The sequence below is a fragment of the Notolabrus celidotus genome, chromosome 1 (assembly GCF_009762535.1).
Source record: "Notolabrus celidotus isolate fNotCel1 chromosome 1, fNotCel1.pri, whole genome shotgun sequence".
Lineage (NCBI taxonomy): Eukaryota > Metazoa > Chordata > Actinopteri > Labriformes > Labridae > Notolabrus > Notolabrus celidotus.
In genome coordinates, this window is record NC_048272.1 from 13,061,630 (window position 1) to 13,077,062 (window position 15,433).

The following is a 15,433-nucleotide window of genomic DNA, read 5'->3' on the forward strand; positions in this document are numbered from 1 at the left end:
TAGAGCACAGTTTAACAATGTACTGTATCTAAATATATGTTCTTATAAAGGTAAATGTTGCTTTAATGGACACAGGCTGTAGATGAGACCTGGCAGTCAGTTCCTGTCTGGGGAAACATACAGACTGGGCGCCATCCTCTGGCCTACATTAACATTACATCTTTCAGCCAGGAGATGATGATACACATAACATTGCCAGTGACCACATGTGACCTCTGAGGCTTTGAAACATAGAAAAGATGCCTTTCTAATGTGTCACTGCGTTTTTATTTTCTTTGTCTTTCCCTCAATTGTTTCTCACACGTCTCCACACACACTTTTCCTCCGTCTATCTGCTCCTTCTCGTCACTTTTTCTGCTCTGCGTGCACCGCATATAAAGAATTCATGAAGGAACAAGAGAACACAAACACTATTAAACGGGTCCCTTTGTGGTTTTGCAGTTCTGATTGGTTAGATGTATGAGTCATATTGCATATTAATTTGCACACATCTGTACATGGAATAAGTTCCCACTTGATCTACTTGTGTGTGTGTGTGTGTGTGTGTGTGTGTGTGTGTGTGTGTGTGTGTGTGTGTGTGTGTGTGTGTGTGTGTGTGTGCGTGCGTGCGTGTGTGTGTATGAGTTTGTGTGTGTGTGTTTGTGTGTGTTTGTGAGAGAAATGGTCTATGTGAAGCCTGAACCAACGCCTTGAAAAAGAAACTAATTAAAGTCATGGAGAAATATGCAAAGGCAGCAGAACCGCACAAGAAAGTGTGTGCATGTCATTACTGACCTGGCCCGGTCTGAGAAGAAAATGATGGCAAGAAGAGAGAGGGAGAGAAAAGAGAGAGAAAGAGAGAGAAAGAGAGAGAGAGAGAGAGAGAGAGAGAGAGAGAGAGAGAGAGAGAGAGAGAGAGAGAGAGAGAGAGAGAGAGAGAAAGAGAAAGAGAAAGAGAAAGGGAGAGTAAAACCTCAACCAGCCAAATAATGTATATAAAAAAAGACTCAACAAGAAGAAAGGTTTAAAAAGCAAACTTTGGGAGTTTAAGAGGATCTTTGATGTGTATCAGAGGAGGAAAGCAGCCTTGCGACTGGGACGACAGTAATTTTAAGTCGAAGCAGAAGGCTGGCTGCCTGGCTGACTGACTGTGGGCTTTGATGGCGCTGGCTGTTTGAAGTGGTTTTCGGGGGATGGGAGCAGCGTGTGGTGTCAGTGGGACAGGGGAGGTGCTCACGGAGAGAAGAGGAGGGGAGGGGGTGCATGATGGCGTACAGGATTTGGGGAACCCAAAGCTGAGGACGAGCAGAGGATGCAGGGGAAGAAAGGAGAAGAAGTAGGAGAAATTGGGAGAAAAGGAGAAAGGGATAGGAGTGAGAGGAGGTGACATATACAGGAGAAGAGATGAAGACGGATAAAGGGAATGAAAGAGAAAAAAGACACATTAAAAGAAAGAAAAGCAACAGATGATCGCCAGAAATAGCTGCAAATCAGAGGAGGAGGAGAAAAAGAACAGGCAATAAAGCCAAACCTCCAAATCTGTGTCTGAAACTCAGAGCTCTGTCCCAATATCAGGCCTGGACACATTCACACCTACCTATTACTTGTATCATTTAGATGACGTTACCTCCCTCTGATACGCTGCCAGGCTGCCTTATGACTTTCTTCCCCTTCCACCCCTCTTGTAATGCTGGACACATGCACCATATAATCATAACTAAACTGTTTCCCTGAGGTACCCAATATGAACATAGAGCCAGAGGGAAAAAAGTACAATGATTCTGGCCTACAGCAGATTGTTCCTGGTCTCGGTGTGAATACACTTTCCTGTGAGCGTGACTGATCTTAGCAACTGAATAACCGTCACTTGTTTGATAACTTTGCAAAAACCAACAAAATCATGATAACCTGTCATGTACCGTGTGATATTTTTCTAACAAGATGAGATAAAACTATTTACAAGATTGTAACGAGGTGATAAATGACACAGAGGGCCTTTGCATACTGATAGTTCATTTGCATTGCTTCCTCTCTAGCAGCAAAACCTTCCGGTGTATGGATCCTGTTCTTTATCATACCTGAGCTACCGAAGATTCAACCACATGATCGGATACTGCAAACTCCAGGAAACAACATTTTCTTTCTCAGTCTGAAGCAAACAGATTGTCATTGACCAATGTGTTTTTTTATGTGTAAGAGAGAGAGGGAAAGATGCGTGTGTGTAAAACTGAGAAGACCTAAAGCCCTTGCTGTTACAGGTAGGCCTGAAAATCAGAGAAGCGTGTTCGCTGCACGCTGGAATGTGTTTACTCCCAGGTAACTATGTGTATGATCAGTATCGGCTTAGTGTGTGTGGGGAAGGGAGAGTGGGATGTGCAGGTCAGATGAAGGTGGTGCCAGGTGATCACAGGTACAGGCAGACAGAGGAAGAGGGGGAGTCTCCCATCATGCCTTTTTTTTTTGCTGTGAGTCCAAGTTCGCCTTTTTCCTTTCCACACCTGGGCTGATAAAACATTTTTCTGAAGAGAGCAATTTATGACAGTGAGCTGGCAACTGATCAAGAAGGTGGTATGATTTAACATTGCATACCATGGGATACATTCGATATCTATGACGGTTTTAGCCATGATGGTTATGATCCCTGTAAAAATCAGTGATTGAAACCGCCTGTTGTTATCTTTTTTTAAAGTTGTTTATTTGTCTTATTTGGTAGGACAGCTGAAGAGGGACAGGAAATGTTGGGAACAGAGAGTGGGAGATATGATGCAGCAAAGGGCAAAGGTCGGACTCTTACCCACGGCTGCTGCCTCCAGGACTAAAGCCTCAGTAGACTACCAACATTTGGATGTTTTCTCACTCTTTGGCAGAAAATGAATCACCAATAATTTGAATAAAAATAATAAACCATCTGATTTTTTTCTTAGTAACTTTTGTCATTCATTATCTTTTTTCTGTTTCCTCTCATTCTATAGAAAAACCTAGAGCCATGGGCTACAATGTGTTAAACACGCTGAATATCAACATACAGAGCAGGCTCATAAAAATCATCTCTGTGGACCTACAGTCATGTAGACTGACACTCAAACTACTAAATATGGAATTGCTGCAACATGAGAACTGCACAGGAAAATATTATAGACTCAGTGTCCACTGTTCTGCCTACTTTCTCACTGAGAAAAATAAGCCTGTCCACATGGTCAGGTGTCAGTGCAGGTTGTAACCTGGTCACGATCAGTCCAGCAGCAGAAACCACCTGCTCAGAAGGCACTGATGTTGCTGGTATGCAGGGAAACAGGCAACTTGGTATCCAACGAATTTCCTAGGGTCATGTCCCATTAAAACTTTGCAACATCTGTGTCTGTGTCATAGACTGTACAAATAATGAACGTAGTATCCGTGACGTCACCCATCTGTTTCTGAAGCGCTGTTTTGAGGCCAGTTGGCAGCGGCAGCCATATTGCTGCTGTCGAGTGATTGTGACTTAAAGAGGCGGGCTTTGAGCCTCCTAACCAACAGCTAGAGTGTTCCCGCCTGTCAATCAAGTCAGCTGTGCCTCTCATTTGAAGACTCGTAATCTCAATATCTCCAAAATTGCCACGTTAGAAAAAAAATTCACCACCGTATAGTGTGTGCCGATCGAGAAATGAGCTATCCAGACTACACTTGTTTTTTGTACCAGGCTGTAAACATGTTTATTTCTGCTGTAAAGATCAGCTTTTTTGAATTGATGTGTATGTAGTTTCCGGTACTTCTGGAGCCAACCTCAAGCTGATCCTCGATGAACTGCAGTTTTTAGCACTTCCGCATTGGACTCATATTTTTAGACCGAATGTTGCTGCTTGGTCTGTGTCCCTCAAAAGTGAGGGACATTGACAGTGGACTGAGCATCTCTGCGCCTACAGCACCTTCAGCCAGTGGGTCCACATTGAAACATGCTTTAAATGACGTCACTCTGATAGCTGAATGTGATATAAGACCACATGTTGTTTATCGCTTACTGGATAGAAAAACAAATAAACAAAAAAAGTGTTTAAGCATGTTCCTAATAATCCCTTGCTTGATTCTGGATTAATTGATAACATCTTCATGCATGACAAATCCCTTTCACTGTTTATAACAGCGCCACTAAGTGCAGTATAAAAAGAGTGATTAACTGAGCGCTAGAACATGGAGCCCTCTGTACCAATCACTTGATGTTGCAAGCTTAATCTAATTGTGCTGGGGTGATATTACCAAAGCAGTGACCACACGTCATGGTCCCTATCACAACTGTGGAACAGGATGGCTTCATTCAGCTGCTAACAACCATTGAACCAAGGCACTGTAGGTGTAATTACTTTGCAAGAGAACACATTACTGTATGGCTTTAAGCACTTCTTTTTATCATCCCAGAAACACTGCTAAAGTCTGTCCTTTTTAATTACAGAAAGATCCAAAATTATAAGTCATGCTTTCATAACCAGTCGTATTGATATTGTAGATCCCTTTCAACTGCTTTACCCAAAAAGTCTTACAAGAAACTACAGCGTATACAAACTGCTGCTGCCAGAGTCTGAACCTGTACAAAAAAGATGGACCGTATCACCTCACATCTTAAATCTCTGCACTGGCAATCTGTTTCTTTTAGAATTCATCTTAAAGTAATCTTACTTTAAGTTTGTTAAAGCTCTACTAGGCCTCACTGCAATACATTACAGATCTTCTTTCATTTGATGTTCCAGTCAGGTCACTGAGGTCCCAGATTGATTCCCTTTTAAATGTTCCTCGTGTGTCCCACACAAGCACCGGCCAGACAGCTTTCTGTTTTATGCACCAAAACTGTGGAACTCTCTCGCTCTCTGGGTGGCTTTAAAACGTAAGACTTAAGATCTATCTTTGTAATCTGACTTTTACTTCGGAGTCATTTCTTTTTTCGCCTTTGTCTCCACTTTTGTTACTGTTTTTACTTTTTTTTCTGGTAATCTTTTTGATATTTTTGAACTTGGACCGATTCTAATTTGTTTTTCTATCCTAACATATTTTATTGATTTCACTGTACTGCTTTTTTTTATTTGTATGTATTCCTATTATGATATTTTTCCTTGTTTTAGTCTTTTATTATTGTTTTAGTCTTCACATATAGCTATTATTTTCTGTCTGCACTTTGGGCTGCATGCTTGTATATATGAAATGCTACATAAATAAAGTTGAGTTGAGTGACCCTGAAGTCTGAGAGAGCCTCTCACTTCCTATCTGACCACTGATATGTGGTCCAGCAGGACCTGTGAGCCATATACAAGTGCGACAGTACATTTTATTAGAGATTGGGAGATGAAAAGTCTCCATCTCCAAACCAGCTATTTCCCCCAAGATCACACTGGAGAGTAAAGCAGAAGGCCTGCAGGACGCCCGCACAAGCTGGAAGCTCAGTCCAACGGGACTGGCTTCTCTATAACAACCAACAGTGCAAGTAATGTCTTCAAAGCAAGGAAGAGGGTGCAGAGCTGTGGTCTCAGTCTTCAACTGGACATGTATGAGTGCAATATTGAATTAATTAATTTGAGAAGAAAAAAGAGGCCCAATGCTCGGTAATGGGATTGTTCACAATAAGAACTAGTAACAGTAATATCCGTACTGACTACAAAATAATCTATTTAAAATGTTAAGGCTGCCTTGGGATTTTTTTTTATGGAAGCAAACATTTCCTGTATCGCCATTCAGCTTACAAATATTGAGATATGGTTTTTGGTCTACATCACCCGGCCCTAATAATATCAGGAGTTTTAAGCTTCCACTGCAGATTTGGTTCAGTACTTACAGACCTTTTATAGGCTAAACAATAAATCACTTTTCAATAAAAACATCACTGATAAATATCTTCAGTTGCAACTGTATTCTAATCCTCTTTTAACCACATGCAGTTTATTTATAGACCGTCGTACAGTCATATATAGGCTGCCTTCTATCAATTCATATCGAGCAGATGTTTCATCAGTCTTGTGCAATGCTCTTTTCTTCAAAAAATGTAACACACAGCTTAACATTTAATTTACTATTTCTCTTTCAGTGCAGCTTTTAAGCTCTACGATATTTGACTGAAAGCTGCAGAGGACTGGAAGGATGGATGCATGTGAGACAGAATCAAACTAATATTTCTCTTTAACACTCAACAACAAAGGGGAACTCAGAAAGAGATACCAAGAATAAGATGAAGGCAAAAAAAGGGATGTGACTAAACTCAAAACCAAACAAAGAGTGTATACTGATTAAACTGAAAACACCGTTTCCTTTCTCAAACCAGCAGGTGTGAGTTTTCTGGCCTTCGAGGTGATCAAGGCAGATTCTTGACAAGTCTCCCCTCCCTCCTTCTCATGTCTGTAGCTGACACACACTTCATATCAAACTGTTCCTCTTCTAACCTGCTGCTTTTCTATATCTAGTTCTGACAAACCCTGGCACACTGTCCTCCAGCTGAGTATGCTTGCCTGCCTGAGAGGCTGCTCTCTCTCTCTCTCTCTCTCTCTCTCTCTCTCTCTCTCTCTTTCTCTGCCACCCATCTGGGCCTTGTAATACATGACAGCTGAAGCAGGGTTTCCAAATTTAATTTGAGGTGTGATAAAACAGCACATATCTATAAATTGTGTGCAGAGTGCCTGCCTATCTGGATGGTTTTAACCCATCTTCCTTCTTTTTCACATGTGCAGCATATCAAACGCAGAATGCCCTGGCTGTCTGCACCGAAAGAAGATCTGCAAATAGGCTTAATGAGGAGGAGCAATGCCAAAGCAATGACAAAGAATGCAGCAATGATACAGCAAATGGTGTTGTTCAAGAGTGAAAAGGGATCCGTTTGCAACAGCAAGTAAACTGTCTTTATCAGATTAAACGCCTTTGATGAGAAAATAGAAATGCCTGTGTATTAGTGAGAAGCCACAAGAAGTACAGTTGGTGTTATATGTTAGAAAAGTGCATATGTTTTCACACCTACACACGCACCTCATGTACTGTGGTTCTATTAGTGTGATCTTACAGTTCAAATGAGAAGGAACTGTCTGATTACTGCACCAGTCCTGAATATCATGTATTTAAGCAATAAGCTTGTGATTGAATCAAAGTTTAAGGTTGGTAAGCAGTTGGCGTTTCTGTAAAATATCTTTGTACGTTGTGTCGCAATATGCAGAAGAGATGGTTTTGATGTAACATCTCTACAAAAGAGACTCTTACATAGTCGTGCAAGAGCCAACATGGCGGAAAACCCCCTCAGCTTGTATTATTCTTGCAATGGCACCGCAGAACTTTCCAAATAATCCCTCCTGGAGTGGATCAACAGCGTGGCAGCCACGCGGCAGGAATGTACAGTAAGACATGGGACTGCTTTGGCTACATCTGAAACATCATAATGAGCAATAATCAAATAAACATGTGAAAAATACCAGAGGGACTCAATCAAGGGATTCCCCTTTACTGCTGTGCATTGAAACCAGAGGGCTAGGATGGGAGAAATCTGTGACACTCGGAGCTGTGGGAACAAATGAGGAAACGCTTAAATTTTCCCACATCATGTCGCCCATCTTGTCTCTTCTGTCTCTGCCCCTCATCCTCCTCAACCCCCCCAAATCTCTTGTCTTCTCACGCCGAAGAACTCTTTTCTCCGACTCCAACTCTGTCAACCCCATCAGTTCCCCACCTCTGTCATCCTCCTCTCTTTTCTTCCTTCCCGGTCCCTCCCACCCGCTGGTTCTGACGCCTAAGCTGAGCCCCTTGAAGAGTCTTGGTAATAAACTGTGGTGCCTGAGCTCTTCATTGCTGTCTCGCCCTCCCCACCCCTCATCCCTGAGCGCCGATACATCTGCCGTTAAAGTAGACCCGGTCCAAAAAGGCCCGGCCCCTATGCTCTGTACAGTACAAGCACGTCAGTCTTTAACGTTTAAATCCTTTCCCCCTATTCTTTCTCTTTTCCCCCCGCTCTCTTTTTTTTGCTGCTCAAGTCCTTTGTGTACAGTGCGCTATGCTCAGTGTGGCAGTACAGTGCCAAAAAACCCACACAAACACACTGACACACACATGTATGCACACACATACATGGTCACAGACACACAGCTGGGCCCCAGCTGCATACAAAGACTGGGGTTTGGAAATCAATGAAGGAGAAAGAAGAAAAGGGGAAAGGAGTTTAAATAAATTGGCACTTGAAAAAAGAAGAAAAACGAGAGAGAGGGAGTGAGGGAAACAGAGAGAGAAAGCTCTCTCTTAAAAAAGCACATCAGCCCAACAACAGAGTGAGGTTCTTTGTCATGCACTAACAAAACACAACACGTAAGGCGACAGGGATATATGTTTTTGAGAGTGCTGGAGACACACAGCTCTATATCTGATTTAAGAGTGGGTTTTGAGTGGGTCTGATGGGTTGTGCGGATGTCATTCTGGCGAAGATGCCTGCTGAGTCTGAGGGCAGGGGAAAGCCCGAACTTAACACAGCCAGAGGACTTTAAATACATGACAGCTCTTTTAAAATGTGCCTTTCCTAAGAGGCTAACAGCACTGTACCAACAAGGTGGGTTTTGCAAAGTTCATCTGCTCAAAATATGGATATTAAATGTCTGCTGTTGACCAAAAACAGATACAGCCTTCAGTAATTTTAATCAGTTTCTTCATTGATTCATTTCAAATAAAATAAAAATCATGCTTTCCTTAATGTCATCCTTCTTTAAACATCATCTAATGATTGAGATATTTAGCTTCACACAAAAAATGTATGAATACAGCTGATCAAAAACATGTGATGATGAAAAAATGAGTGGTAAAGGCAGATGACACCTCAGCGTCACAAATTTTTGTTTTTATAACCTCTACATATGAGCTCGAAGGAGGAAAGCTGAACCTCTGGCAATAAGCATTTAGCTCATTTCTTCACTCTCTTTACAAGTAAGATCTCTCACTCACAGCTAATTCATTGGTCATCAATTAAAATAATCCCTCCTTTGTCTCAGGTCTGTTTTCAATCTGCAGGATTGAAAAGTTGTAATTCCATCACGCTGCTTTAGATTGGTTAACATTGACAGTTTTATTGGGGCAGACAGAGACATAATCAATAGGCGCCTTGGAGAGAGAAGAAAAGTCAGCCTATGTTTTTCTCTTTCTTCTGGTTTTGGAAAAGATCCCTAAATCGCTGTCTTATGAGGTGGGCCTGCCAGATTCATTTGGTTTTATCAAGGACCTTTAACTCACTTCGCACACAACACAGCGCAGCACATTCCAAGTCCTACACAGAGGTTTAAAACACACGTTTCTGCACGGACATGAGGATGTACACGCATCAACTACTCGCTCGACACTCACGCAAGTGTGACATGGACATATGCTATGTATAAGTATCTATTAGCACAAGCCTGCATGCTGATTCACAAACATTCTTTGTGTAGTGCGTAAAAAGGAGCCCAAGTGATTGCCTAATTGTGGATATATTGAGTCATATCATGTTAAAGATAGCATTTACAGTCATTATATTCATATATACATACTTTTTCTGTCTTTTAAATCACACTCGCTGTTTTTAATTTGCCTGGAGCTGATGTTAGTCTCTCCTCTGAGGTCTCTGCAGGGAAAAAAGGCACTGGACTGATAGGTGACAGTTACCCGTCAGTAAGTGTGTTTTTCTACTGTTAGCTCTCATGGTACTGTGATGATGCCGATTTGTCAAACAGAGCGCAGTCGGTCGACAAACTGCCACAAGAAAGTCAAAGGTGAGAGTGTGCATGTGTGTTCGCAGAAACACACAAGCACCCGTTATCACTGAGCAGCCAGAGGGGGTCTCACCCAAGTGACACTCTGCTAAGCTTCACACCACTCTGAATGAAATGAGGAAACACTCATAGCAAAGTAATAAACTATATTAAGTGTACACAGGCTCCTTACTGCGAGTAGGTTTAGAGCAGCTGAGTGTCACATCAGAGACAAACAAAGATTTTTTAAGAGGAATTTCGCAAGACTTGCGATGGCTTTCAAGACACGTCGAAGAGGGAGGAAATTAACCAGCAGTGTTTGTGTATCTGGTGTTTTTAGTTTATTTGAAGACAAGAAAACTTAGTGAACATCTGTGTATTTTCAGGGTTTGTTTCTGGAGTAACGGTTTGGTCTGTTTGTTTGTTTTCAAATGCTTTCCCTCACCAAACAACTTTGCATCAAATTAAGATTGAGAGGCCGAGGAACTGGCTTCCATGCATCATTTATCAAACCCACACATGAATTAGTATTAACACAAAGGTTCATGTCAGTTTCAGGAGTTTATTTACACTCAGGTTGTTGGGGAAAAATTAGAAGCATCAGTGTTGTAGATAAAGTATGCTTTAAGTTGAAGTAGGATTTGATTAAAATATAAATTATGACTATTCAACAGGATGTAAATACAAATATTTACTGTACATGCATGCACATATGTGTGCATCCTAACTTCTGTTTGCAGGATCAGACTTTCACACCAAGAAAACACAACAAAATCGAAACAAACTGAATACAGCACACTTACTGAAAGTTCCTCCCTGCATCGGACCTCATCTCTAACTTTAAGGTCAACTGAGGATTTCCACTAATCTTAAAAAGGTGTTATGCACATTCTCATGCATGAAAAGGCTACATGTATTTAAAATAGGATAGGTAAATGAGTTATCCACGGTTTGATGAAAGAAGAGATCATAGAAAACATGCAGATTAAAGATGTATTTTGAGTCAAAAAAATAGATAGCTAAAATAAGTTTAAAAATATAACACTAAATATTCTAATATGTTTATAAAACGTATAAGGTGGGCAATTTAGATTATTCATAAAAGCCATTATAAAATATGAGAAGTTGTGGGGCAGGGAAGTTTTGCATTTAAAAAAAAAACCCATCCCTCTTTTCCCTTTATTTACTTCAGGTGTTCTTCACTTTCTATTCCATATTTTTAAATTAGAACTCTACCAAACTCTCTCACCCTGTTATTGCATATTATATTAAGGTGACAAGATCCTAGAAAGTCCAGTTTCAATGAACATCAGGCTCTCAGTGTACGCACAGCACCACTAGGCTAGAGTCCAGAGATGTAAGATACAGACGCAGTGAAGTACAGTAAGAGTTGAAAACGCACCTCTGTGAAACATATTTCAAAGTGACAACAGCAGCGTCTTCTTCTGACTCCATATCAAGGCTTTGGAGTCGTCTTGCTCGTTTTTGGTTCGTTATTATTATAAAGTCTTCACTGAATATATACAAGCATTCACACATTTTAGTGATCGCTTACAGCTCCGAGTTTTAATACTCTCTCGAGATTAACCTCGCACCACCCGGGAGTTTTCACAGTTACAATAATCTAACATGAAGAAATCTTTATTTCTGAAATCACAAGAAATGATCGCAATAACGTGTTCCTGACATAATGGCTTCAACTGTGAAATAAGTGCTGAGGAAACACTGCTTGAAGTGTCTTCCCCGGTTCGCATAAGAGCTTCGGTCCGGCTGCAGCAAACATCTGCCCGCATCAATTCACCAACTTCTTCAAACTTTCTAAAAGCTGCACTCTTCTTACCTCTGTTTCTCCTCGGGTTAGCTTGTTTCCTCCGTTTGCCCCTGCTTTCTTCTGTCATCATCACGCTCTATCTCGTCTCCGCAAAGTTGTCCAGGGAGCGCTGCGAGTGTGCGTTTGTCCTGAGTGCCTGCCTGAGAATGAATGGAGATGAGGGAGGCATCGCCTTCGGTCACAGCGGGAGACTCAGACCTTGATGGGAGTCCAAAGCAGAGGCGACGAGCCGTGCACAGAGGAGGAGTGATGTCAGCGGCAGAGGATGGCCCTGAGGTCAGTCTTGGCATCGCAGACGATCACCTCTGTCATCAAGAAAGTAATCAACGAGGGAAAGACTTACTAATACATGCAGACTGAGCAACTGTGATACTTTGACAGTGAATACGCTACTCTGCACACCCTCGTCAAAGAGACTGAATGTATCAGTGCACTTCCACTATTACTCTTACTGGGCTGCTCTGGTTTCCCTCAACATATCCGACTAAGTCTGGAGTGTTATTCAACTATTAACCCTCCTGTTGTGTTGCGGGTCAAATTGACCCCTTTTAAAGTCTATTTCAGGCAATATATGCCTTTCAGACCAGCTAAATGCAGGATAAAAATCTGGGCAGCATGTGACTGAAGAGGTGTAGTGTTAATTTATCAACATGGCTTCATAAAAAAAAAAAAAAAAAAAATATTTAAAGTCAAATAAACAAAATTCTGTGTCATGTAAAACTATTGTATTTATGTTTAGGGCTTTCCAATGTACATGTTAAAACGTTTTAACATTAATTTTAATGAAAACGAGTGAGTTATCCTCATTGAACCATGATCTGTGAGAATTAAAGAACACCAATGGACTACATCTTGATTTAAATGGTTAGTAATAGAGTTTAAATTTTGATTTAAAAAATGTGTATTGGGATTTTTTGGGGGTTTTGACACTTTTGGATAATTGAATATGAACATTATTTCTGTTCCAGAGAAATGAACATAACAGGTGGGTTAAATATCGATTTGACAGTCTGTCTTTTCATTGGTGTTATTGGATCATTAGAAAATCGAACAGCCTGACTTCTGAATCTGCATCTTGTCCGCGCTGCTGCGTGAACTCCCCTGGCGCACACATCTCTACGCGTCTGATTTTCTACGATGAACAAATGGAACTGTTAACTCCAGCAGCTCATCTTCAACATTTGTACCACTTACAGAGATAATACTAACTGCAGGTTAATGGGACCAGGTATGCTCAGACCCCCCCCCCTCTTTCAACCCCCCCTTCATGTTTTATGGCTTGACTGTTATGCACCTCGCACCTGCGCTCAAGTACCCTGGAGTGGACCCCGTCCTGTGCTCCATTCACCCCTGGATGGCTGTAGGAAGTGGTGCATTGACAGTCCTTTGTGTTGCAACCTGGACGGTAATCTGTTTTGCAACTGAAAAAAACATCCGAAGTAAAACTCCACCGCAGTGCTCAGGACCCCCACCTTGGCTTTCTCGTGCCCCCCCACCTCTGTGCCAGATAATATAAGCGAGCAGGGTAGCTGTTTTAAGGCGCATCACTCGGCCTGCAATAGTCTGGACGGAGTAACAAACTGAGATGTGACAGTGAAACAGATTAGAGGAGTAAAAGGCGGATTACAGGATTAAAACTTTTAGATAAACATTACAATGGGAAGTCTGCATTGCTTCATGTTTTATTAGTTGAGCAATCTTTGTAGATGTTAACTGAAATATCAAAGGAACAAGTACAAAGACAGATTTTTTTATTTATACTGCTGGCACATTTGATTTTGAACTTGTTTTGATTTACAGTGTTTTAATTGGCTGATGTCATATTTATTATTTATCTTATTTATTTTAATAGTGATACATTTTCATAGTTTTCTGCCCTTTGATGGCCGTGTCACCACTCTGTCAGGTCGAGTAAGTCTGCCTTGTGCTACTGACTGAGTGTGAAAAAGAAGGCCGAAGGAAGGAGGACTCACTCCAAACCAAATCTATGGTTCAAATAAAGCAACCTAAAGTAACCTCATACAAAAAAGGTCAAAGTCAAAAAGCTACGTATTCGCACTGTGAAACTACAACCATTTTTTTTGCATAATATAATGCATTACACACTTTAGATACTCTACATTCAAAAACATGATCCAAACCCCTAGAGAGTATGTAAATCACTTTAGAAAACATCATAACTGTGAATTGTAGTGCCCGCTTTGTGAAGCTGAAGACGATAATACTAAAACTGTTCAACTATCTTCACACTTCATGAGATCCAGGTAACATTCAAGTTATACACACTTTCTGCATGCTCAAATAATACAGCCCCCTTCATTCCTTCACCCATCACCAACGCTATAGGGATTTGTTTCTTAATAGATTCTGGAAGAGAAAGCATCCTGAAGGTGGGGAGGGAATAGCAGGCTGGAGAAAAAGAGGGACAGAAGGGTCATCTTGGCTCTTTGTGGTGGGATGGATATGAGGCCAGGGTGGAGAAAAAGAGAGGGAGGGTGGGAGGTGGGTGAGGAGGGGGCAATAAACTTTGCTACAGATGAGGGTCACAGAGGTGCAGAGGTGCTTCAGGGGTCCTGGGAGCTGTTTTTTTTTTTTAGTTCAGATATGTGTATGTGATATTTTTGTATCCCAGGTTAAGTGGAGATTCATTCAGAATTTTAGACTCTTAAAAAAATCATTTAGGCTTGAGTTTTTAAAAAGTACTGAATGTAACTATAGATTGTTGAAAAACAAACACATTTAATTGATCGAATACATTTAGATTACTTCATGATGTGCTATCCGATTAAGCACGGCTTGATTCAGCAATCTGATTGGTGATTAAGATTAATATATCAAATATTTGTTCACAGTCTTTGGTTTTATACATTGAGTTTGAAATTTATGTAAAGTGCAGCATTGCTATCGCGGTATGGTTTGAGCTTTCTACTGTCTTGTTAAGACAACTTCTACACACACACACACACACACACACACACACACACACACACACACACACACACACACACACACACACACACACACACACACACAAGGAGGAGCATGGAGGAAGCAGTCCCACTGGGGTTTTGTCCCCGGCTGTGGTCTATGGGTTCAAAGCTTCTTGCATGGGGAGGAGAGCCCTTAAACAGCATATTAAGCAGGAGTTAATTATATGCCAACCTAAGTGACAAAGGAAAAGAAAAGCCTCCCTCTGAATGGCAAGACAAGAAAAGAGAAAAGTCATTATGCTGCCCACTTCTTTGCATCTGAAAAACTCAGTTCTTATTTTGGCATTTCCATTTGTAACTCTTTAGAAAGTAGGAGGTCACGCTGTAGAGAGTCAACAACAAAATATCTGCATCTGTGATGTCTAACTTTTTCAGCATCAGTCATAGCCAAACCTGGTTTAGAATACAGTTTCAAGATACACACACATGAAACTAAATGTACATATTTGCTTAAAGAAACCAGAGTCACAAGGCAATGTTTTGAAAAACGTCAACGTTGGGAGAAAACAATCAATGGACGTCCTTTTGCTTTAGATCTTCACTTGTACATGACTGTTTACAACAGGTCCTCTGTACAAAAGTGGAATTAATTTACTTCTAAATTAATAAACAGTTAAGATTAAAGATGGTGTGTGTTCAGACCACAAGGAAAAGCTTTTGTATTTCAATCTGTGGTGTAAAACTGTGGAACAGACTCAACATGGAGCTACAGCAATGCCAAAACATAATCCAGTTCAAGAAGAAGTATAAAAGAGTAATTTTCATGATGTCCAAGGAGGAGGACAAGTGTAGAGAATCATGAGGGGTTTGCTTTTGATTGTGTAAGTATGAAGATAGGAGATGAAGTTTTGTTTTGTGGGAATGCACTCGTATAATGCCAGAAAATAGCGAATAAAGGGGTAGGATTAGATAAGTTATAACTACCTTTTCGC

At 41.0% G+C, this 15,433-nt stretch overlaps 1 protein-coding gene across 1 annotated transcript in view; it reads right to left on the reverse strand.

Moving 5' to 3' along the window:
• LOC117818609 (zinc finger E-box-binding homeobox 2-like) overlaps positions 1-15,433 on the reverse strand; it is a 33,892-nt gene that overhangs the window by 17,437 nt on the left and 1,022 nt on the right. Inside the window, exon 2 of the mRNA XM_034691563.1 lies at positions 11,521-11,816. Coding sequence (XP_034547454.1) covers positions 11,521-11,581 — 61 coding nt within the window. The 5' untranslated portion in view covers positions 11,582-11,816. The remainder of the gene's footprint in view (positions 1-11,520; positions 11,817-15,433) is intronic.